At 37.1% G+C, this 25736-nt stretch overlaps 1 protein-coding gene across 4 annotated transcripts in view; it reads left to right on the top strand.

Annotated features, from left to right (window-relative positions):
• The window catches only part of CDH2 (cadherin 2), a 118859-nt gene extending 93498 nt beyond the window's left edge, over positions 1-25361 (top strand). For all 4 annotated transcript variants that reach the window (XM_051774881.1, XM_051774889.1, XM_051774897.1 and 1 more), the window contains exons 10-16: positions 486-742; positions 2093-2235; positions 3441-3674; positions 4003-4236; positions 5489-5628; positions 16701-16865; positions 23944-25361. In XM_051774881.1, the coding sequence (XP_051630841.1) occupies positions 486-742; positions 2093-2235; positions 3441-3674; positions 4003-4236; positions 5489-5628; positions 16701-16865; positions 23944-24150 (1380 nt within the window). In that variant the 3' untranslated portion in view covers positions 24151-25361. The remainder of the gene's footprint in view (positions 1-485; positions 743-2092; positions 2236-3440; positions 3675-4002; positions 4237-5488; positions 5629-16700; positions 16866-23943) is intronic.
• Positions 25362-25736: the final 375 nt, after the last annotated feature.

Raw genomic sequence — 25736 nt, 5'->3', positions numbered from 1 at the left:
AGTCTTTCCAGTGAATCGTTAAGGTCATGAGAATATCAGATCTGTGGGGCTAGGTGTGGTCATGAAGTCGTTTGAAGGAAACTTTCATCCTCCTAACAGAAAGAGGCAGCTTTCTCTCCCCAGGAGAGCTCTTCAGGAGCCACATGTGAATGCCTGGCACAAAGCTGGGGATTTTTACATCATTTTGTAATTAAACTATTTGTTCCCTCATTTACCTGTAATGGCAGTACCAGAATAAGTTAAATCCAAGAATGACAAGGTTTCTAACTGTTCTGACTTGAAAACTGCTGCTAAGCAAAACCCAAGCCCATGGTCTCCTGTTGAGGTGATGCATTTATTCTGCTCTCTTTAGACCCTGTGCTCATATTTTTGAGAAAAGCAGTACAAGTAACTGTACAATTTAAAAATGTGCATGAAATCAAAAATGTTGTGTGTCCATTGCTACTGTTAGTAAACAATAACGCTTCTCTCTTTGCTCTTCCCAGCCAATTGACTTCGAGACCAACAGGTTGTTTGTACTTACTGTAGCTGCGGAAAATCAAGTGCCTTTGGCTAAGGGGATTCAGCATCCTCCTCAGTCAACAGCAACTGTGTCCATTACGGTTATTGATGTGAATGAGAGCCCCTATTTTGTTCCAAACCCTAAGCTTGTGCGTCAAGAAGAAGGGCTACTTGCTGGTAGCATGTTGACAACTTTCACTGCTCAGGACCCAGATCGTTACATGCAGCAAACATCTCTAAGGTCTGTATAAATATTTTGCAGTTATTTAACAACTGAAATGCAATATCTGTGTTCTGGGATGGGTGGAGAGCAAAAAAGATGACGTGAAATGACTGCATTTACCGTGGCATGTAGTTGTGCCAATACATCCTGTGGCTTTTGTGCAACTCTCTCTAGAGGGATTTTTGCCTGTAGAGAAGGTGGCCTGACCAGCATTCATAGATGTGTAAGCTGGATCACGTTCTCATCCTAAGCCCCATTTCATCAAGGTAGAATGCAGTTGTGCATCTGTGTTGATGTTACACCCCAACATATTCAGTCAGAGCAGACACATGCTTGTGTGAACTAAGATAATTTGTAATTTAAATTCATCAGTAATTTCAGCATGGCAGCAAAACCACATCAGATTGTTGATCAAATCTGAAGGGTTTTCTTTAGATTTATTCTCCATCAGCGCAAAGTGCTGCTGTTGTCTATCTTTTTCTACTGATAACTATGATCATAATTTGAATAAAACTTTGCTAAATGGGACAAGAGAAGAAGACATGGAAATCTTAAAGCATGCTTTTTCATACCTTGTATAAAACATGGTCATTAACTGCGAAGCTGTGGCAGTGACTTGCCTTGGGTCAGAACTCAGCTTATCCAATATTTTTTTTAGCTCATGTAGAAGAGATTCCAGAACTTACTTTCTGTCTTTCCTTTCAAAATCAAGATTATTAGAATTTTACTTTCTCTTCATTGTGATATTTTGCTCATTTCTGGACGTAACTGTTACAGACATGACATCATGAGGACTTAGTGTCAGATACTAAGATAGCTTGCACTTGATTAATGTCAAAGGGCAAATTTATCAGATAGAAGGGGAGGGTTTTGAAAGACATTCCTCTTTCAAATTAAGATGAGAAGCATGCAGTAAAACTCTGAAAATTAAGTGATATTGGAAGTACTAGAACAGCATGAGTTAGTGTGACTATAACACTCTTTATCCATTTTTACCTCGCTCCGGCTCTTCGCGCTGGATGAAAGTTAGTATGAACAGCTCTGTAGGTATAGGAAAACCAAGAAGGATCCTTAATGAATATTTTAACTGAGTCTGGGTATTAATGTTATGTAGTTTATGGTAATTTTAGATCCTCCTGTTACATGATAATTTACATGGCAAGGGGCTTCAAGAATCTAAATGCAGGACTGATTTTAATATGTATTTTCAAGAATTTTAGTCATATGACTTGATAAATGGAAATTTGTGAAATACTGTCTCCAAATTCCAAAAATGTGTTCAGAATGCAAATTAAAATACTAATGCTGTCTTTGTTGTCAATATTTATGTCAGCAAATAAATAACACAATTTATGATTAAATACACAGGTACTCAAAAGTTTCAGATCCTGCAAACTGGCTGAAAATTGACCCTGTTAATGGACAAATAACTACTACAGCTGTTTTGGACAGAGAGTCGATATATGTGCAAAACAATATGTATAATGCAACGTTTCTTGCTTCCGATAATGGTATTTATCAATATTGTATGGGTTTTTTCCAAAAGCTTTCTTTTGTGTGCTTGAATGCCTTTCAATTTTACTGGGGCAGAAAAAAGCATATACTTAGAATACATCCAGGTGGAAGTCTCTATTCTATCAGACTTTGTATATTTCCCAGCTACTTGGGAATGGTCTGAAAAATAATTCTCTGAGTTTGTAGAAAGGCACTGGCTTAGCTACTTTAGTTGAGTTTACAGAAAATTGAAAAAAACCTGCATGAGAGTGTGGTACATTGAGTGAATGCACAGCATGAGTGGATTTTGTGGGAGTAACATGTTGGTGGAGGGGTTTTATATTTTGCCACATTCAAGCTGCAGCAGTGCAGAGGGAAAAGTATCTTTTCATTGTCAGTTTGTTAATGACAGTTGACACTGCTGAGAAATGAGTCCTTTGTTTTCAGCTGGAATGCTGTACTGTTCGTAGCTGATACCAGAAATATGGACAGACGCAGTTAGGAACATTCTCGCATTAGAGGGAGAACTGAAACACTGGGACTATTTGCCTTGGAGAGGAGACAAATGGTAAAATTTTGTGAACTGGAAGCTAGATCAGCTGCTTCCATAGTTTGGCTCTGTTTTGGAGAAGAAACATAAATGGAACTGGAAGATTATAGGAGGTAGAATGAGAACCATTATTAATTATACTAAGAAATTCAGTGCCAAATCTTCACATAAATGTATGACTTCAGCAAGGTTTATGGAAGCATCACACATTTGTTATGGATAAGAAGGATGTTTAGAAGTAGCATCCTAAAAGTCAGTATTAGAAGGAATTTAAATAGCACACTTGTGGTAAAGGGTGATCATAAGTCTTCAAAGTTACAAAATAATTTATCCAGAGGACAAACTATCAGAATTTTGCACCTTCTTCTTTGAAACCTTTGATGTAGACCATCTCTGGAGATTAACTGTCTGATCAATGAAGGGGTTGAGTCCCTGATGTGCAGATCTGCAGTTATTTGCTGCATTTTGCTGAGTAGAACCATTTCTCTGAGAACAGACTACATAAGAATTAGTATGTTATGAGGAGCAGTGACAGTGTTAGATTGGTTTTGTAGAGACAGAATCCCAAAACTTAGGTAAACATGTACATGGTAATTGAAAAGTGTCGGTATAGCTTTATTTAAGTAACTTTGCAAATGGAAACAGGTTTCATATTATTTTCTTTTCTTTAAGGAATACCCCCAATGAGCGGAACTGGCACACTTCAGATATACCTGCTGGACATCAACGATAATGCCCCCCAAGTGCATCCAAAAGAAGCCACCACTTGTGAAACACTACAGCCTAATGCTATTAACATCACTGCTGTAGACCCTGACATAGATCCAAATGCAGGCCCTTTTGCTTTTGAGCTGCCTGACACACCTGCTAGTATTAAGAGGAATTGGACCATTGTTCGAATTAGTGGTAATTAACATTATAGAAATCTTAATAATTTTTTAAAAAACTATGTCTTCCTGTATTTGACTTCGGTTTACTTTTTATTTCACAAGACACACTGATTTTGTTAATAAGAACAGGAAAGCATCTTAGTGTAAGTTCCCCAAAGAACAAGAAATTTTAAGAAAGAAAAGAGAGTAACAGACTTCTGAATTACTGTGAACATAAGTGTCACGTAGTGGTTTGAGCAAGAAGTTAAGGCAGAGCTCAAAGATGAGCCATTTTTGCCAATACGATTTTAAACCCATGTGACCAGTACATTACTTTTTAATAAGTGCCTTATTTTCACACACAGGTGATCACGCCCAGCTCTCCCTAAGAATCAGGTTCCTGGAGGCCGGTATCTATGATGTGCCCATAGTAATTACAGATTCTGGAAATCCACATGCATCTAGCACGTCCTTGCTGAAAGTGAAAGTTTGCCAGTGTGACTTAAACGGAGACTGCACTGACGTTGACCGTATTGTTGGGGCAGGGCTGGGCACTGGTGCCATCATTGCGATTCTGCTTTGTATCATCATCTTGCTCAGTGAGTAGATGCCTTTCTTAATCCTAACTCCTTTATTCTTGTTTTGCAAGTACAGTCTTATGTTTTAGTCTCAGGTAGCTTGACAAAGACAGGGGAGCTATTAAGGTCTCAGGTCCAGGAGTTGTTGCTGCGTGGTTCGGTGTTTTGAACAAGTTTGAAAACTTTCTCGTAGTACAGAATTTGCAGTCTGTGAGACAGTGTAACTAGCACTTGCATGACAGTCAAACCCCACAGTGGATTTGTGAAAGAGATTTTCCATTTATACCCGTGGGCGTAATGTTACATCAGTGAAGTGACCAAGTTGAGGGTGCTGTTAGTCCCCAGACATCCAGTCTCTTTTGTGCTGCTTGGTATTGTGTGGATTTGACGGCACCCACAGTAAGTAACAGTGATTTTAAGGAATGCTCTGGTGTGACTACTGTTGTGGTTCAGTTTAATGAAAGTAGGCTGTTGGATGATTTTGGAATGTAATACATCACAGCCCTTCACATAAGGCCTGAGAGAAAGGCAGCTATGCAGGAACGAAGATGTGTATGTTTAAGTACTGCATAAAACTGTGCTAGTATTTTATTTTGTATCAAGTGCATTCAATAAGGGGAATGACTAAACATCATGACTAAGTGTCTGTCCTTTGTAGTAAATTATATGCTAACTCTCCTCCACATTATAGTTAAGTGATTTCCAGTTGTGGTGGAACACAAGGAAGGGATTAGCCTGTTCATAGTATACTATGCACCAGTCTAGAACATAGAAAATTATGGAAAGGAGTAATTTTAAAAAAAATAATATTTGAGCCTGACTAAGCCCAGGACTGTACACAGGCACACAGTATAATTGTTTTCTTGATACAAGATACTTTTAAAATGTTGGCTATTAAATTAACAGAGCCTTATTGAAGGAGAGATTCCTTTCTGAATCTAGTGGTTTATGAAGCATAGTCTTTCTTAATTCTTTTCTTGACAAGTTTATTTTGCAGATCTGGAATGGATTTGTGACTTACAACCTTGAATATGTGATTGATTCCAAATCAAATTGCCTATGGAGGCCTGAGTTTAAACATCTCTTGCTTAAGCTGTCTCCTGTCAAATTTTTCATTTAAAAAACCTACACCTCATCCAGAACAGTCAAATCCAACTTTGTTGGCTTTTTTTTTTTTTTTTAATTTAAATCTTGGTGTTAAATTTGTACAATTGTTCATGGCCTTGTTTCAAAATTAAGACATGGCTTTGTTTCTTCTATTTTTATATTACAGTTTTAGTTTTAATGTTCGTGGTATGGATGAAACGCCGTGATAAAGAGCGTCAGGCAAAGCAGCTCTTGATTGATCCCGAAGATGATGTGAGGGACAACATTCTGAAATACGATGAAGAAGGGGGTGGAGAAGAAGATCAGGTAAGGAATGAGTAGTGTTTTTTATGTATAGATTTGCACTTCACTGTGCACTTTATCTGTTTTGTTTCCATTGACACATTATGATAGGTAGCTAATTTTTACATTAAATACTGAAGGCAATAGGTGATGTTTTCAAAACATTAAATAAAACATTGTTTTCTTATGCTGGTTTTTTTGCAGTCCCAGATATACCAATTGCTTGCCGTTTGGATAGGATGTAAAACCAATATCTTGCCCTGTTACAGCCTTCAGACCAGATTCCAGCTAAGGCTGTTATATTTAAGTGAAAATTAAAATCCTCTCTCATTTATGTCTAAACTTTTTTCACTTTTTGTGTGGGATCTTGTTGTACTGAATCACCAGCTCAGAGTGTCTAATAGCATCTGATCCAAATATGACCCTTACTTGGTGGTAGGTGAATGCCTTTCTAGATACACAGTAATGTTGGCTATTGACAGATTGGCCACCACTGGGATTTCAAGCTTGGAAAGTATTTAGGTTTCAAGTAGCTGTCAGGGCACATCTGTGTTTATTCAAATACCTTTCCAAGCAGGTGCCATATGCATTTACTCTCATGTCACCTCTAGTTGAACCACTGCTGATATGTCAGAGGACTAGGACTGATGTGTATATGCTAAGAATAGCTTCTTTTTTCCTTCTCTCTCAAAGTTAGTGGATTTCCAAGCAGTGCGATTTCCTTCCTTCAGAGGAATTTTTATTAAGTGCTTTATGAACATGACAAACAGTAGATTTATGCACATTATTAGTGGTAGAAGTAAGTCTAATAATTACAAAGAGAGCAGTGGATATAATAGAGTCTAAGAAATTTTCCATTTAGAAGGCTTGAAAAATTAAGTGTAATTCTGCCACACATCCCCAGTCTCAGTCATCTGGCACTTGAGTTGTCTGAAAAGTCTCTCCCTTCACTGGCACAGACTTTTATAGTTTCCTTCTGCTCATCTGTTTGTTTGTCTGAAATTTGTGTTCCCCTTAGTAATTTCCATGCTTCCTACATTTCCCCAAGTACTGTTCCTACTTCCTGGCTTTTCTGCATAATGTTCTTTTTAAGCAGTTTGCAGAGGAAACCTCAGTTTATGCACTTTTGGAAAATTGCTTATGTTGTTAAATAAAGTGAAAACAACCCTTTGAGTCTATGCATATATGCCAGTTGTTTGTACATAGATAGTTTGAGTACAAGAACTGCATCCTGTTTGTGCATCTGCTATTGTACAAAAGAATTACAAGTTTTTTATAAAAATTAAGGCTTCTCAGTGCTGTGAGAACTAATGTTTCAGTTCACATATCCTCAGCTCTTGTTCACCCATAATTCTCTGCAGGATCTGTTCAGCAGTTGTCATGGAGTTTTGATTTTTAATTATTGTCCACACAACGCTCAGGACAGAGTAAGGTTCTCTTAGTATATTCCATTGGGAAGTCATAGGTGATGCTACAGTAGTGTTGGGAGGGACTGTGGTGCAGATCAGAAACTTTAATCATTGTAACAGTTTACAATGACAGTTAAATAGAAATGGCTCTGAAGTCTCTCCTCTGACCTTCTTGTACTGTGCACCTCTCCAATGGAAGTGCTGTCTTAGTGAGAGGTACTGTGGCAGGAGGTAACATTCCATGAATGCCATAGAGATTAGAGGGATGTAAACCATCCATAAACACAACCTTTCACCAGCAGTGAATGGGGGTACTGCAGGCAATGAAAGGATAAATTGCAAATGGGTGGAGTAGCAGTAAAATAGTAAGAAATGTGAAATTAGGATCATTTCTTCTTGCTGTGAGCATAGAAAGCATCTAGTCACAGAGACGTTTGAGGGCTTCACAAAAGATTCAATGATTTTTATCCACAAAACCTGTACTTACTTTCTTAAGACAAATTTTAAAGCCACTATTACAATTTAATTATCTTTGCTGCCAGACATGTTCAGGTACACTGAACCATTGAGCAGTAGACTGGTCTCTGAGGGTCTAAACCATCTTTACACACACTCCAAATGTAACAAACAAGTCAGGAAGAAGAAAATAAAAGCTCACAGAAAATATAACAAGCTTTTATAACCACTTACATAGCTGGAGTTTTAGACCACTGGTAGGGCAAAAAGGGGGGAGATTCTACCATAGCTTCAAAGCTAGGAATTTGTTCCTATCCAGAGTGGCTGAAAAGAGAGCACAAACTTTTCATGTAGGCACTTATTTTTCTGTCTACAGTGGATGATGTAAAAAAAGTTCTGTCTTGCTTTTCAGGGAGCTTTTTTTACTTTATTTTGATTTGGCATTTTGTAAAATCTAAATTCTGCCTGTGCTTAACTAGAGATAATGGTTCCTAGGTTTGTTTCTTCCTGGTTCCCTCCTGGCCCCCCTCACCTCCTTTGCCCAGGGGAAGGTGGGAGGATTATATTTCATTTGATTTTATTTGGGTTTGCAGACATTTTATATGAGATTTAAGAACTTGGAATGCAAAGCTTTTCAAATGTCCCAAGTTCTCTACAAGTAGTAATCTCATTTTGGCAAACTGTGGCTCAGCAAAATACTGCATAAGCAAAGCTGTGTGCAGAACATCGTGGGCAAAGGATGTTGGCTATAAAGATCTTTACATTTCTGTCAAAGTTAAGAAAAGCATTTAATTGTAAAAGTGAAAATGTTCTAAAAAAGCATGGGACTGACATCAAAAATGTATTTTCAGAATGAGGCCTCATAGGCTAAATCTGCCATTGTTCTACTAAAATCAAAAAAACTTATTTCATGGTCAATCTTCGATCCAGAAGTCATCAACAAATGACAGAGGAAAATACTCTGTATCAGTATTAACATTTTATGGTACATTGTCCTCAAAACCCTCAGGATTGATTAAATGAGCAGCTTCAGTAGAAGGCAGAACACAAGGTGACTCAAACACAGAGCCATCCTACCCAGGGTGTATTGCCTGCAGTGAAATAGAAGGGAATACTCAAAGCTTCCTGTAAATCTTAGTGAGAACAGTATTTTAAAAGCTTCAGATATTTTCATAATCATTACCATTACCTCTAGTTATAGCTAGCAAATTACTTTTTAAAATCACATGCTTTTGAATACTTGAAAATTTTCCCTGTGTGGCCTCATGTTTCCCAAATGTTTAGGTAACTTGAATATATGGCTGGTAGGGCTTGAAGATAAGTGATAGAACTTTTAGGACTCTCTGTATCCTGAACCAAATTACTTTTAAACTTGTGGCTTTTCTCTTAAAGTAATTGATTTATTTGAGAGGTTTTATTTATTTATTTTGAAGCTATGCAGTTGGGTTTCCTTAGCTGTCATGGCAGACCCAGAAACATCTAAAGCATGTTTAGCATGTTCCTTTCAAACTCTTTGTATGTTCTATCAGAGTAATGTCTCCCGTAAAAAATTTGGTGTGTTCAAATTCCAGATAAATTTCTCTGAGTCATAGCAACTGCCAGCAACAAGGTGAAATTCCTGTTTGGTTTTGCTTGTGTATTTTTTTAATCCTGTGTTAGGAATTCCAAGGAATCATGATGTGAAATCTGTAATAAAAGGGCAATTTAGTCCATTGTATAGGTCTTCTGTTAATACCATCTGATGCCATCTTGGCGTGCTTTGTTTGGTGTGACAGACTGAATTCATGTAAAGAAAATTTAGGATCTTGAATGATTCAGTCTTCCTCTAGCCCAGCATAGTGTACACAGGATCATGTGATATCCACAACATTTCAGAAAAATCCTTTTAATTCTCTAAGTCAAAAAAGCTTTTGATCTGTGGGTCATAACTGAAGTCAGCCTGCTCACCACTGAAGAGCATTGTCAACACTGGAAATGTTCTGGACTGCTTTCACCTAAACTTGTGTTCCTCAGAAAAGTAGGCTGAAAAACGGCCTCCAAAAGCTTTGCAGCTCTCCTGTTGTTCCAGGCAGAAACTCTTTCTTGGTTTTGTGAAAGATCACTGTGCTAGCAGAAGCTGGGAATAAAGGAGGAATGAGAGGATGCAGAGGTGTTCCAGATAGAAGGTCTTGAGTTCTTCTCAGGATTTTGTTTACTATTTTCTACTTTTAACAGTTTAGCTACCTGACTTATAGGGGAGTGGGCCATAAGAGATTTTGAGTCAGCATCATTCCACAGAAGTCAGTGGGACTGGTTTGCTGTGGGGGAGAAGTGTTGTTCATTTTGTGGTTAGTTTTGGGGTTTTTTTGTTAAACCTTGGTATTTTGTTTTCTTTTTTCTAAAATTATTCTTAAGCTCATTGGGGTGGGGGACAGTGTACTTCTTTATATTCTGAAGCAGATGTGCCTAGTTTAGGTTCAGATTAAGAAACTGGTAGTGACTGTCTTGATTATTAATGGATGCATAATCTACAGCTTGTAGTCGTTTAGCAAATGGGGCATTGTGAGGTACAAATGGTGAAAATTCTCCCCTGATACAATGTGCTGTGAACTTATAACACCATTCTCAGTTCCAAGTACCAAAATATGCTGTTGGCCAACCATTAAAGCACTTAGCACGTGTCTGCAGCATAGTTCACGCACATAGCACATCACAACCCATAAGCATCACTTATTCATTTTCATCGCATATCTCGGGTCATTATTTGTGTGACTTACATCGAGGCAGTGGGTGCTTGACTGGGGTATGTGCAACATATGTCAGCCTGATAACTGTGATACATTTTTTTTTTCATTTAATTGCTTTTGTATACATCTCATTGCACAAGATGATTCTCTCCTCTCCCTTGAGCTCATTTCTGTAATGTTTTTTGCATTTTAGTAGTACTCCCTCATGCAGGTGGTCCTGTTGAAACAAGTTGCCCGAGCAGGGGGGTGGTATGCTTTGAAAGTATTGCAGATGAGCTGTTTTGAACATGTATGTTAATCTAACCCTCAAATCTCTTCAGCACAAGAGTTCCCAATGCAATGATTTTACTTTATTCAAAATAGTTTTCTTTCTGAGGATTCTGCATGGTCCTTCCTGTATCACTTCTTTATTTGGCATTAGTCAATAGCTTGCTTTTTGTCATGTTTTATTACATTTTTATGTAAAGAAGAAAAATAGTAGCATTTATTTCAATGGTGTTAATAGCATTAAAAATAAAAGCACAATGATTTACTGTTACGTGTGCAGGATCTAAATTCTAAACAGAAATTGCATCTTTATAGAAAGGGTAGCTTTGTTCCAGCATTTGTGTGTCATAAATAAAAGCAAATTAAGTAATCCTTCCGAACTTGTGTGGGTTTGGTTTTTTCCCCTATTGTCATAACTTTCTGTATGCCTACATTTTAAGATTATATTAGTCTTCTGTGCTTGATCTTGTTACAGCCTCTGCTGTATACACGATAATGGTCCTTACTTACTAGTTAAACTTTATAAATCCATGTGATTATATTTTGTTTTTCACCGCCCTCTCTGAGTGTTATTCAGATAATTTACTCTCACTTTCTAACCTTTATTTTGCATTGCATTAAAGATGGAACATGTTTTATGTTCAGCAGTTTTAAAGGTAACAAATGAAATAATGGTTGCTAGGATATACCCTATGAATATACAATATTATAATTAAAAGGTAGTTATTTTGGGGATCATGTTTGCTTACTAAGATGGTAGCTTCAATTTTTTGAATGAGTAACTCATACAATGCTCCTGTGGAGGAATTACTGTCATTCCTTGGTGAATCCTTATTTCATCATATGAAAAGTCAGGTTACCATAATTCCATTACAAATTTGTTTTATTTTATCATATCTAAGACCTCTGCCTGTTACTGTGTTTTATCTGCAGCTGGAGTTTAACTTTCACCTTTTTTATTATTAAAAAATTGAGCATCTTGATTATCTTAAAAATTACTAACTTGTAATACTCCAGTTGCATCTATAATAAAAAAAATAGGAAAAGCAATATGGCAGAAATTAATCTAAAAGCAAGTGGCAAATAAAGAGCAACTGTTGGCGCAAGTATTTTAACTGGCCTCCCACCTGCAGCCTACATCTAGTCAGTCCTCTGTGCTTTATTTTTCTTGAAGTCCCATTTTTTCAGCAAATGTAAGATTTAGGGTAGGTTGGAACATTATGCAGTACTCAGGCAATATTTTAAGTGCAAATTTCTAACAGTTGTTTAGGGTGATGTTTGGTGGGTTTGATGGTGGAATGGTAAGATACAGGAGCATTGGGTTTTGCGTCCTTTTTCTTTGTTTTTAAAAGACCTCAGTGGGAACATTCAGCTTAAAATATTTCTTCCCTTTCATTCAGCTTAAAATATTTCATCCCATTTCACTTGGAATAGACAGTAATTGTCTTTGGAACGCAAAGGAAAACGCATTTTTTTATCCGTAGGTACTTCATGTCATAATTTGCTCTGTTCTCTTTGGAAAATAAAAAAATGAGTTAATACTAAGGCACCATCCTGTAGAAGGGGCAAATGAAATGCAAATTTCTGCCAGTGTTGCTTTACATGCAATTAAACCACAGCAGCTGATTGTGTTCAGTGAATGACACCATCAAATTAAGTGATCTGATGACAATTAAGTTGATTGTTTCCTGTATGGAGATAGATCTGAACTTTCATATTTCTTTGCAAAGGCTGCATCCTTTGAAAATGAGAAACAGGTGTAGTGTATTTGTTATATTACTCATATTTCCAGGCCTATGTTCATGACTACCAAAGCTTTAGTTCTGTAGAAGGTAAAAACCCAAGTCACCCCTAGAAGTGTATAACACAGTCTCATGAGCAGCCAGGAAATAAACGGAGAGCTCTGAGATAACAGAGAAGCCAGATTCATAAATCATTAATGAATGTCAGTCAGATTCCAGGTACTACACTATTATAGTGGAAAGCTCAATTTAGATGTAATATATTACAATATTTTCAGAGTTTTCCTATCTCAAAGAAAGTCAATCCTGTCTATGCATAGCATTTTATAGTTTCAGTAAGTTGTAGTTTTATTCTGTTGTTTGCAGTTCTGCTTTTTAATGTTCCAGTAAACATTCATATAAGGCAGGTTCAGTTACTGTAAGAATTTTTACTTTAAGTTTTTTTCCCCAGAAACTAAGTAAATCTTCAAATTTAGAACAGCTAATCCAGGAGAAAGAAAAATGAAAGCTGTATAAAACTAGAAGTTTCCGAGAAACTCTTATTTCCTGACCTATACCCCTCTTTTTTTTTTTTCAAGGATTGTAGGATCTATTGAATGTCAGTCAGAAAGTGAGTTACTTTTAAAAAAATCTCTTCTGCTGTAACTGATGACTGCTGTATGAGGGCTTATTACTCAGGTGCTGTTCTAGGAATAGCTGCCTTGCCCAAGAGGAAGTTGTTTAAGGAGGAGATTTTGAAGGCTGCATTTTCTTGTTTCTCAGTGATTACTGGGGAATATAAAATAGCCTTTTCTTTTATTCTGGATGTTTTTTCTGTTCAAGTTGAGATACTTGGACTCTGCATATTCTTAAAGAAATGCTTTTTGGGGTTTTGGAGACTTCTGCGTACACATCTGGTAAGGGGGTTAATTCGTAGGACCTGGCTAGCTGATTTTGACATTGAGCACTGTCTCACTGGGATCTCACATCTCAGGAACCTAAGGTGTGAACTAGTAATGGTGAAAGTCTTTGATAAAGCTGTCTAGAACTAAGTGAAGCTAATAAGGTCAATGTTGAAATCAACTTGGAGGGGAAGGGATTATTGGGGTTTTGTGGGGGGTTTGTTTGACATTCATTGATTTTGCAAGATGCAACTTCTGATAAAATGTCCTTTTAGTACATTGTGATTTTATTTTATTAAGAGCAACCAGATGTTGCTTTTTAATACATATGTCAAGGCTTTTTTCAGCAAGAACAAATAGCGATACCAAAGATGCTAACCAAAGAGACAGAAATGCTGGTGATTGCATCAAGAGAGTTCTACTGATAAAGCATTAAGGTTGTCATCTTTTTAACCACCAGTTATCTAAAGGATAGCTATAGTGTCTCCAATGATCATTGGTCCCTTAATAAACAAGGGGAAAGACAAGGGATTGTTCAGCTTGCTTCACTTAGATTCCTGTCATAGAATGTGAGGTTTCTGTTTCCCTGTTGCCTGTAGACTGTAGACTGGGACTTCTGATATCTAAGGCCCGAGTTTTTTCTAGATGCAAAATGAGTGCAAATTTAGTGGCCATCTAATACAGGAAAACTAAGTAGATTCTCTCTTCCATTAACAGTCTAAGTTTGTCCAGAAGTTTGAGGAGAAAAACTCAAACCCTTTGGATTTGCTTAAGTCCAAACTGAAGGAACGGAAAGAGTTATTTTTTCTAGAATTGTAGGAGTTAGGCCTAAACAGTGTAAATAAATGCCTTGGACAAAAATTAGCAGCCCCATGAATTAATTCTCACAACTTTCTCTGAAGTACACCTCCAGTGGAGGGACAAGTCTTGTTCCTCAAGAACTGCTGTCAGTAGTCTCTCAGCAGATTGTAATTATGAACAGGTTATATGGAAAAAGACTGACGCAAAAACCAAAACACTGTTGACTTGTGGTCCTGAAATTAATAGTAAAAATAATGACCCAGAATATTGCTCAAAGCTGGCTGTCCCAGCTTACCCCAGCATGTCTTGTTCTCTCTCTGATGAGGTGCTTTTCCATTTAGCTGTCAGTTCTGCAGTTAACTATCTTAACAAACTCTGCTTGGGGCTAACCTTAAAGTCTGTTCAGAAGCTTTAGGTAATATGTGAAAAGCTTTCCCACTTTTCTATCTGTGAAAGCAGCACTGAGTGAAGGGATGGAACTTCAGCAGCCCTGAACAGCTTATACCCTGGCACTTTAGAACATTTTTACTTCTGTTACTTTGCAATAATTGAGTAGAGTCAACTTTAGACAGAATGTTGAAACAGCTGGAGTCGTTGCATGATGCTGTGTTTGCCTGGCACTAAAGCAGTTTGGGGAGATGGTGGATGACTTGCCCATACTCAGCTGATGCACAGCTAGTATTGATTCTAATGATACGAGGGGTTTGAGAGTCCAAGGTAATAAGTACAATGGATCTTCTCTTCCTGTCTGGACACTAATAGACCTGCAAAATAAATTTCCTCTGACACAAGGCTAAATGGCAATGTCATAAATTACCCTAGAAAAGAAAACCAAAGTGGGAGTCCATGTAAGGACACATTCTGCACTGCTGTTACCTCATGGATGGCAGTTTTTGCTGTGTTTTTAGCTATGAGAGCCTGGATATGTCTCAAACTGTAAATACACACAAAAAGATGTCCTTAAGTGTGAAGATACTAGACTGACTGACTTGATTCATTTTACATTTCTGTATGACCACTAACCAGTAAAAAGAATTGTGTACATGTATGAATGGGTGAAAAAAAAACATTTTCTCTGTCTAGAATTGAAATGACCAGAGACTCTTCGGGTTTTAATATATTTTTATTTGACCATACCAAGTCAAATTTGAAGTCCTCCATAATGAAATGCTTAGAATTGAAAAAAAATGTGTTTTTCATTTCTCCCTGTTGGTGTTTTCCACCTTTATCTCTTGGGTGGGTATGAAAAGCACTCGTGTTACATATTTATAAATTCTAAAAAGTACATTCTTCTCTTTTTAATAGGATTTTCTGATAGCATGTCTCTAAACTATTTTGATTTTACGTAATAAAAAGTTCTATTCTGTTTACTTTTCTCCAATTCATAGCGCTTCCTGGAGATCACTTACTATTCTGTTTGGTACATGAAGTACCGAAGGGTAGGAGTTACAGCTCTGCCTCAAGGAACTTGTAATCTAATTAAAGCATGTGAAACTGCGTTCTCAGATCTCAGTGGAGCTGTTCCACCTTTTTTTGCCTATATATTTGTGTGCAGTCATCTGAGGACCCAAGTAACAAGAAGGTGTAGTGGATTTGGTAATCAGTTACTGTTCTCCTCACAAACCACCATCACTGCTATCAACAGACTTCTCCTCATGTTGGAAGTCTGGTTTTGAGGGTGCAGTAGGTCACGCTCTAAAAAAGTACCTACATCCCGTGAGGTAACAGCAGAAGTAAAAGCTTGCATTCCTTTCTTGAGAAGCCAGTAAGAAACTAATAAAAATCTAATTGTCTGCGCAGATGACTTCCAGCAAGTTGTGATTATAAATAAGATTTTTTCCAGAACATCACTGTTGAAAAATGGATATTGATGGTTGATAAAGTAGCTTATTTAGGATGCTTTTTACCCTGCCCCTCAAATAATCCAAGCAGTTATCTGGCATATGGTAGAGCTGGCATGAGCCCCCATCTACTGATAGTTCTTGAACGGCATCCTAGAGCACGACTACCCTCTCGACATGCCAACAGTGAGGTCATGGAGTCAGGTGAATGACAGTGCTGAAATGCATCACACTGTGCAAAGAGAACTGTGGTGTATCTATCTTAAATGCATAAACATTGATCTGATTAAAACTTTTACATACATAAACATTGCATATTGGAATTCATAGTGCTGTGCTAACTTCTTCAGTATGCCAGAGTTTGAAACTGTGGCATCAAGTACTTAATGAACAGATTCGTGAGTAATCTCTAGAAAGTGCTTAGAATTAAGGCCAAATCTGAGGAGCTTTGTACCTCTTACGACATTTTTCCCCCCTTTGGCTTTCGTATTATGGAAGCCGCATGAAATCAGCAAGGAGTCTTAAATTCATTCTTTGAAGGTATTAGAAAACACTGCAGAGCACTGTGCTTGCCCTTTTCTCAGAATGGGTGATATTTATCTGCTTAGAAAAATGAGGGTTGGATTTAGCATCTTTGCTCTATGCAGTAAATTATTGTTACTAGGTAAAGTGTTTAGTCTCTTAATAGTACTACTCAAATCCTTACTTCTCAATGGAAAACTTATGAGAAGCTCTACAAATCTGATGGAATAGAATCAAAATGGTAGATGCAGAGAGTATAAATCAAATAACATCCTGTTGGTATGCAAATAACAATGTTACTGACTTATTCTCAGAAAAAATTACAATCCTGAAAATAGGACCTCAGGTGAAATTGTACTTTGGGTTTTCCCTTTTTTCCTCATCATGTTTCTCTCTGACAGATATTGTTTGAAATTCTGCTAACATCCTGTCTGTGTTTCATATTTTGCAGGATTATGACTTGAGCCAGCTCCAGCAGCCTGACACTGTGGAACCAGATGCCATCAAACCTGTTGGAATCAGACGTCTTGATGAAAGGCCAATTCATGCAGAACCTCAGTATCCAGTCAGATCAGCTGCTCCTCATCCTGGGGACATTGGGGACTTCATTAATGAGGTAGAAGAGTGAAAAAGAGTTTCCTCCTAAGATCTGATAAGCTTTTATATTTTGTTTATTCTACTCTGCATGAGTAGCTGTTATGTTAGAACATAATAACTTTTTAAAACATCCTTAGACAATTAAAATTGTCTTGCTAGACAGAAGTAAATATGTTCTTTTAAAGTGCAGGCAAATTTAATTAACTTATTCAAACAGAAAGAGAAGATATATCAATTAACTTCCTTACATTTGTATTAATTACATTCATAATACGTTATCAGCTGCAACCACAATATCTCCAAGCAGGATTATTCAGTGGGTTCCAAGTAATAAACAGACTAACAAAATTATAGTATAGGCTAAATTCATTTATTAACTCACAGTAATTTAATCATGGAAGAAGTTAATTTTCATTCTCCTCATACATTACCCTCTGAATCCAGATAATAGTGGAAATTCACTGCCTTCAATAAGACCAAAGGAATTCCATCAAATACAGTTAGCGAGCAGGGCAACTAAATTAAATGTTATATAAGTGCTTTTAATACTACTTTTCTTGTCATAGGGCTTTCAAAATTTTGCATTATTTTTGATTCTTCAATCTAGTTAAGATAAATGTAATTAAGATTCAGAGTATACCAGATTATTCACAGTTCTGAAAGAAATACTCCTACAAATATTTGTTTCATTATTTCTGTCACTGGTCAGTCTCAAATCATTGACGTTGTGGTACTTATGGTAGAATGTGTTTTCTTTGTTTGCTGGTTATAGAAAAAAAAAAGTTAACCCAAAATTTACCACTATTTTTTACTATATTCTCTACATAATAATTGTAGTTTATTATTTTCTCTTCTTTTCTCATATCTTCTTTGGTAACTAGACCTGGACACATTCTGCAGAGTATTGCAGAAGTGTTTCTGCCAACATGTTTATTCTTGTTTGCCTTGAAGAAAAATCAGGCTAATATACTACAGTCTTTTGTGTTAGAAAGCTGCAGAAAATTGTGTTTGCCCCTTTTATGTATACAACAATACAGTTGTAAAAAGATCTACAGGAAATTGACTAGCAGGAAATGTCCAAATATTCTTATATAACATTGTATTTTAAGAGACTTCAGGTTTCTGCATGCATTACACCTCTAAATATTACAGTTATAACTGGCTTCTGAAAATAGTGGAGAAATAGGACAATAAAAAGCCCACCTTGTTGGTCAAGGCAGTGTACACAGAAAAACTTCCTTGTGCTTCCTCACCTTCTTCCAAACAATCAGAGATTCCCATCCTGTTCTCACACAGCTGTGACCAGACACTGTCCACCTGGCAGGCAGTGGCACAGAACCCTGATTTTTCTTGTTATCAAAGCAGCTGTCAAGCTCTGTTACAGAGCAAAGGCAGGGAATGGGTGTGTTTCTCCTGGAAAACCAGGAAGGGGCCAGAGTTTGTCTAGCCTCCTACAATTTTTAAATTACTTAGCAAGCTGTTCTTGCAATATTATTTTTCAGTAGGCTATTGCTCTTGAGGGCGAGGGCATCAATGTGTACACATGGAGCTGAAGAAACAGTACTTGCTGGCTTGATTTAACTCAATATGTTTATATCACAGTAAGGATGAGCATGGAGCCGTTTTCTTCCTTCTGTCTACTGTATTATATCACTACCTCCCTTTATGCTTCCCCTTACCACCCACCAAAAAAGAAGGCTTCTCCCAGCTATTCATACACAGTAAAATAATGTCATTAATGTCATTGACTCTAAGATAAACCTTGGAAATATATACGAAGTTAAAGAAAACATGGCAATTTTCTTGTCTGCAAGTTAGCTCAGAATTAATTATATCCTCTGACTGAAAGGAACTATATGAGGTATTTTCTATGTTTTAAGCATTATGTATTTAGCTTATCTTCTTCATAAGGTATTTCTTTCTTAGGATTTCACAGCAATGTATCATTTTACTGTGGGCCTAACCCAAAAGTTGTCGATGCTTTGTCTGTTTTGCCAAAAGTCTGAGCAAAATGGACAATGGTGATTCTAAAATGTCTTGGGTGTGTGGGGGGGAAATAGGTCTCTCACAATAGTATTCACTATTATAGTTAAATTTCAAAATTATCAGTATCTAGAGCATAAACATTCAGACTGCACAGGTTTTCAGACTCTCTTCAGAGAACTCCCTTTGCAGTCGTGGTAAGATTATACTCAAACAATCTGGTAAGTTTCTCTCAGTTTTACTTGAAGTAAGTGAAATAAATATCTCAAGTAAAACCTGTACCAGATGTTTCTTAGAGCAGTTCATCCAGATGATAGACTGAGCTGTAAGAATAACATAGCAGGATAAGAAAGAGCAAAGTTCATATATCTCTGCATCCAACTTCATTATTATTAGATGTAATTTTTCCTTGGGCATTTCTAATCCAAACCACTCACAAAACTAACCCAGTCACTAGCTGAGCAGGGAGAGGCTGCCTTTGAGTTGTCAGTACCTCGGTAGCAAAGTCTGTATTTATCCCCTTGGTTTGAAAAGATGCAACACTTTTGGAGATGTCTACTCTTTGGAGGTGTCTGCTCTTTTGGAGGACTTGACCTTATTCCCAGAGATGCTGCTCAGTATGATCCTTTGGGAGAATTAATTTAGTCTGTTGAACGTTCACCAGCACCTCAGAAACACAGCCAGCATTGTTCAGATTAGCCTCTGAATTGCTCCAGCCTTTGACAAAAAGAACTTGATTGATTTCAGGTTTTAGCAGGTTTAGCTACTGTTGCCAAGAAAGCATGTTTGGGTTTTTTTTCTTATTATTTTTATTACAGAGTTATAAAACAAAAAGTGAAAAAGACCTAGTGGGTCATTTTGGTTTTTTTTCCTTTTAGCAATACTCCGTTTCTCCTTGTATATTATTTTCTAGCTGTCATCCATTGTGTTAAATCTACTTAACTCAATGAGACGTGCATAAATAAGAGTATTTTGTAGTGTTCTGATGACTTCTCAGTTGAAAAACAAGTTAAAAGCGTGATAAAAAGTCATGTGTTTTTATAACACTTAGAAAGTTGAGATAATATATACAGATCCATGAACTGTCTAAAATACGAAGGTTCCAGAGGTATCTTATAGTCAAAATATGTTTTGCAGGCATAAGCTAAATGACCTTGGGGACTTCGTTGTTTTGTCTGTTTCAATGGATAGATGAATCTCTAATTTAAGAGGGGAAGGGAAAAACCTCCTTTTCTTCCAGTCCACTGTACAAACAAGTCAGTGAAATAAGTCATGTGTTATTAAGAATCCTCTGTAGACCTTGTTTTCCATTTTGAGCCTTTTAAAGCATAACCTGCAGAGTGTGGAGCATAATTAACACTTAGAATAGTCAGGATTTGCAGGACAGTATAAATTAGTCCTGTTTGAAGTAGCTTTGTTAATCCCGTTTTCAAGAACCACCTATATTGTCCCTAGAAATCTCAAGCAAATTATATTGTGGTGGAGAGTTTGTGGCTAAGAATATGTTTATAATCAATTGAGGACATAGCCTGAGGTAAACTAAATTTAAATTACAAACTAAAAGTCTCATCCCATGAGGACATGGAGGACCCTCAATTCATTCTGGGTAAATGGTTATTGATAGGGTGCACCTCCATGCAGAATAGAGTCCCTTCGATGTTTTCTATTTTCTCTTGTCAAGTCAAAAAATGGTTCCAGATATAAACTATTTTTTTTTATTTCCCTGGAGGACTCTGTTCTTCCTTTCCTTCTCATCAAAAGTCTGCTGAATCTGATTAAGTAGTAGAATTAATGAAAATAAAAGCATTACATTTTGTAATGTTTCGTGTTAATTCAAGATTTGAAGGGTTTTCTTTCCTTTGATTTGAGAGAAATTGAGAATGCTACATGTACTAAGGCAAGTATAACTTGCACTGTAGATTCTCCCATTCTGCCCCTTATCTCGTCCTTAGTGAAAGTTGCTACAACTTATATAAAAGAGGAAGAGGAAAAAAGTGAGATTGTGACTCAGTCTGTCTTAGGTCTCAAGCTGACCTTTGTGTTGCCATGGTTCTTCTGCGACTTCTTGCTCTGCACTAGTGGTATAGCAGATGCAAGGAAATGTGACTTAGTTCACTATCCCAGCAGGTTCCCCTGGTCCCAGGTATGTGCCCCAGAAATTCTGTTGTTGAATGAGCTTCTCTCTCCAGTGAAAACTTTGGGTTTTCAGATCAGGAAACTGTAAACCAAGTAACTCTAACAACTCTGCTGCTCTGAGATTCTTCAACACATCTGGCAAAAACTGAGATCTCTCTTCAGAAGCGGCTGACAACACCATGGCAGCAAAACCAGTAGAAGCCACTTCTGGCAGCCATTTGTTGCTTTTTCAGTTGTGCAGATACGGAAGGCTGTGGTACCACCCACAGAAAGGAGTGGCATAATAAACAAAAAAGGTGGCAATGCTGAAACCAAAGGGAGCTTCATAAGCTGATATCACTGCCAGAGCTGTCAGACGTGCTGTAGAACCCAGCAGCAACACCTGGAAGTAGACTGGGTACGTTCAAAGCATAGGCTTAGCAGAGGGAGAGTGAAAACATCATAGTATTTCTTTCTCATTTTAATTTGTAACTTTCCACACAAATATAGGAGAAAGCTTGGTTGTCATTTGAAGAGTTAGATACTAAGCTGAATCACTATACTATGAATCTGAGGAATTTTAATCCAGAAGATAAGTGCAAATGTTAGTGTAACTTGTGCTGTGGGTTTGAATCAATACCTCCATAACGTGACCCATAGCTACATTCTCTGAATGAAATGGATTACACTGCTAGCACAACCTTTGAAACTGTGAATTTGTTAGTGAGATACTATCTTGTAAGTCAGTAGCTCAAACTAGTTTTCTTTTTAAATGCTATCGTGAGATACCAACAGCAAATTGAAAACAAAAATTACAACTTCCCCTTTGGAAAAGCATAGAGAAAGAGGCTGCCTTCTACCTTGCCATGGATGGCTGATAGATATCAGAATCTCTGCAGTGATGTAGGAAAATGTTTTGCTGACTGATTTTATTAATAAATTGTTATCCCATGGTTGGCTGGCTGTAAGTAGGTGGAACTGCAGGGAAATAGCATTTCTTCTCCAAACTGACTTTCTAAATGACTTTAACACATGGATACCTGGGATTCATACCTCAGCACTCCTTAACCTCAAGTGCTATTTATTCTTCTTCTGTGTCACCTGTGTTCCAAATGCACGGGTGTCTGTCATCCCAAGGAGGCTCAAGGAAAGATGTAGATACCATAAAGCCATTTACTGCCTAAGAAATAAAATTGAATTTGTGCATCAGCAGCAGAAGTTGAGAAAAAGCCTTAGAACTGTCTGCTGCTTTGAAGTTGGTAAGGAGAGTCTTCCAGCACTGGCAATTGCCTTTTCGAAATCTCAGATCTTTTGTGCTTATTATGACCATCAGGATGGGAAACGCCAAAGAAGAGAGATAACAAGCGTCACCAATTATTCTTATCAGATAATTCAAAATTGTGCTTCTAATGCAGGCTATTAATAACCTGCTTGATGTTGTTGCACTACATGAAATGATCATTTCAAGTCCAAAATGTGTTCTTGATTAGAGGTCATTAGTTTGATAAATACGCTGGGCCTTTCCACCACCGATTTGCAAATTATTTTACGTACATTTTGCACACATCTGAATTATTTTAGATAGGCAATAAAGAACCAGGATTTGCTTCTACCTTATCAGTGCCATATGCTTTAATTAATAGGTTTAGCTGTAATGTGTATTTCTAGAAGAAAAATCAACATCTGGTTCCATTATGTCAGATTTGGACTAAACACAATTGAGAGTAAAACAGACTTTCCTAGAACCAGAATATGTTAAATAATTTGAAGGAGGCACACTCATTCCTTCAAATAAGTGGGAGTATAATAAAACCATTCTTTAAATAAATAAACATTAAAAATTAAAAGCAAAACCAGCACAAATAGCACTGGTTAAAATTAATAGTGTGCAATTTAAAATCTCAGCACAGCCTTATAGAATTCTGGAAGATAGATTATCCTATGTCAGTGACTGCCTGAGTAGATCCTATTCAAAGTGGAAGATCTTGAAAAAAATTGCTAATCCCATGGAAGAAACTGTGAGGCTGAAAAATACAAAATATAATAGTCCTTTTTAACTTCAGAGTTCAGCCTTTTATATTCAACATGTCAATCTTCTGTGGGTAAGCACAGAGCAATTGTCTCATATTTTAAAATTAGTTACTCGTATAATTTTTTTGGTTTGGACTTATGTAAGAAAACAGGGAGGGAAGAGACTTTTCTCTGTAAATGTGATTCTTTCCTGGATTTTCCTCTTACTCTGTTTGTGTTGGTTTTAGTTTGGGTTATTAAGTTCCGTAGACTAGAAATTTAAAATTACTGAAGACCCACTATTCCTGTTTTGATAACTTCAGTACCTTGAAACGAGAAAACAAAAATGTTTATAATCTTGTATTTAGCTTTGATATCACTGTGTGCATGTTTTTTCTGAAGAGCAGGTGGAATCTCATGGGTAGCTATGGGAAAACACATAAGGCTTAAGCCAACATACCGTACCTTTTTCTCTCAGCAACCTACAGAGGTGCATGAATTTACAGGACTAACTAAATAAGGATTTTGGCACATGCAAATGGACTGCAGGCCAGAAAAGTCAGTGGGTATGTTATTGGCCATGTGAGATGGCTGTTAAAGGGAATCTCTGCAAACATGACTATTTCTCTTTCCCCGTCTGTCTGCTTAACCATTCTCATATTGCCCATGCTGCAGGTTGTGAGCTGTATAGCTCTGAAACTGTTTATTTATTAGCTTTGGTCCCAGTGCCATGATGCTCTCTTAAGGTTTTGTTAGACCTGTAATTGCAGCTACATTTGAAATGTCCAGTACTGTAATGCTGGAAACCTGGTCATTCTAAAAGGAGTTACAAAAATAACTGTCCTGTTTTGCACTGAACAGGAGAAGAGGAAGAACATTGTTTTCTCAGGTGCTGCTTAATAGATGACTGTACTGCAGTATTCCAGTTATGTTTTGTCTTGTTCTCAGATACAGAACTTTATCTTCTATTCTCCCTCTCCTTCTTGCAGGGACTTAAAGCAGCTGACAATGACCCTACAGCCCCACCATATGACTCCCTCTTAGTCTTTGACTATGAAGGAAGTGGCTCCACTGCTGGATCCTTGAGCTCTCTTAACTCCTCAAGTAGTGGTGGTGAGCAAGACTATGACTACCTAAATGACTGGGGCCCACGTTTCAAGAAACTTGCTGATATGTACGGTGGAGGCGATGACTGAACTTCAAAGTGAACTTTGGTTTTGGACAAGTACAAACATTTCAACTGATATTCCCCAAAAGCATACAGAAGCTAGGCTTTAACTTTGTAGTCTACTAGCACAAGTGCTTGCTGAAGGCTTTGGCTTAGGCTGCAAACCAATTTGGGCTCCGTGGAATATCAGTGATCCAATGCTGTTTGGAAAAAAATATTGAGCTCAGTTACACTTGAATTTTACAGTACAGAAGCACTGGGATTTTATGTGCCTTTTTGTACCTTTTTCAGATCGGAATTAGTTTTATGTTTAAGGCTTTAATGGTACTGATTTATGAAATGATGCATTAAAGAGACAAAATATGTTGGGGTGGGGAGGAGTAAGGTGAAACACAATATGCTTCAACATGCTTTTGTTACATCGCATTGCTTTTATTAAAATAAGGAGATTAAAAATAAACAAAAAAATCCTCATGGAACAATTTTATTATCTGGGAGAGAAGACCATGAGGTAGAACAATGTACATTACTTCTAGTTTTAGATGTTAGGGGACTTTTTTCACTAAAATTCTAAAACTTATGCAGCTGGTTGCAAATAAAGGGAGTTTTCATATCACCAGTTTGTAGCAGAATTGATTTTTTTTTCTTAATGCTAGAATGTTAGACACATTTTGGTCTTAATCCATGTACACTTTTGGGTTTTGTTTTTTTTTTAATTTCTAGTATTTTTTTCCCACTTCACTGTAAAAAATGGTATGTGTACATAATGTTTTATTGGCATAGTCTGTGGAGAAGTGCAGAAACTTCAGAACACGTGTATGTATTATTTGGACTATGGATTCAGGTTTTTGCATGTTTATATCTTTCGTTTATGGATAAAGTATTTACAAAACAGGTTGCAAACAAGTGACATTGATTCAATTGTTGAACTGTAGTTAGAGTACTCAATATTTTTTTTATTTTTATTTTTATTATTTTTTTGGTTTGGGGAGGGAGAAAAGTTCTTAGCACAAAAAAGTTTTACATAATTTGTACCAAAAAAAGAGGGGGGGGAGGGAAGTTGGCCTGATACTGGTGGCACGAGAAAATATACAGTATGTTTTGGGGGTGGGGAGGGATGGGAGAAGAAGCTTTCAAACTGGAGAGACTTCTGAGAACAGCTTTGCCTCTGTATTGTGTACCAGAATATGAATGATACACCTCTGACCCCAACGTTCTGAATAAAATGCTAATTTTGGATCTGGTGCTTGGTTTGGCATTTTTTTTTCTTCTACCTGAGCAGCCCTGACTATAATAAATCAAATGTGCATAAAATGTGTTTGAATTTTATGAGAATTTATATGCACTTCTTTAGCATTTCATACTTATTGCTGGACAGAAAATAAGCTGCATATAGAAGAAAGCCTGGCACAAATTTGAAAGGCAAGTTCCCCAGTAAAAGCGAAGTAACTGTGCTGGGATGTCTGGGAATTCAAAATTTTCAGTTCCACATGGGTGGCTAGCTCTTTGGTTTAATGTGAATTATCTAAATAATAGAACTTGCAATATTTTTGGCTCATTTCTAGACTGACAGTGTAATGATTGTGTGATTATGCTGCAGGTTGCGTAAATAAA

This window comes from Manacus candei, unplaced genomic scaffold (assembly GCF_025592945.1).
Source record: "Manacus candei isolate 608988 ecotype Guabito, Panama unplaced genomic scaffold, ASM2559294v1 h1tg000008l, whole genome shotgun sequence".
In the NCBI taxonomy this organism is placed as follows: Eukaryota; Metazoa; Chordata; class Aves; order Passeriformes; family Pipridae; genus Manacus; species Manacus candei.
The sequence above is the reverse complement of the archived record's forward strand: the minus strand, read 5'-3'. Positions and strand labels throughout refer to the sequence as shown.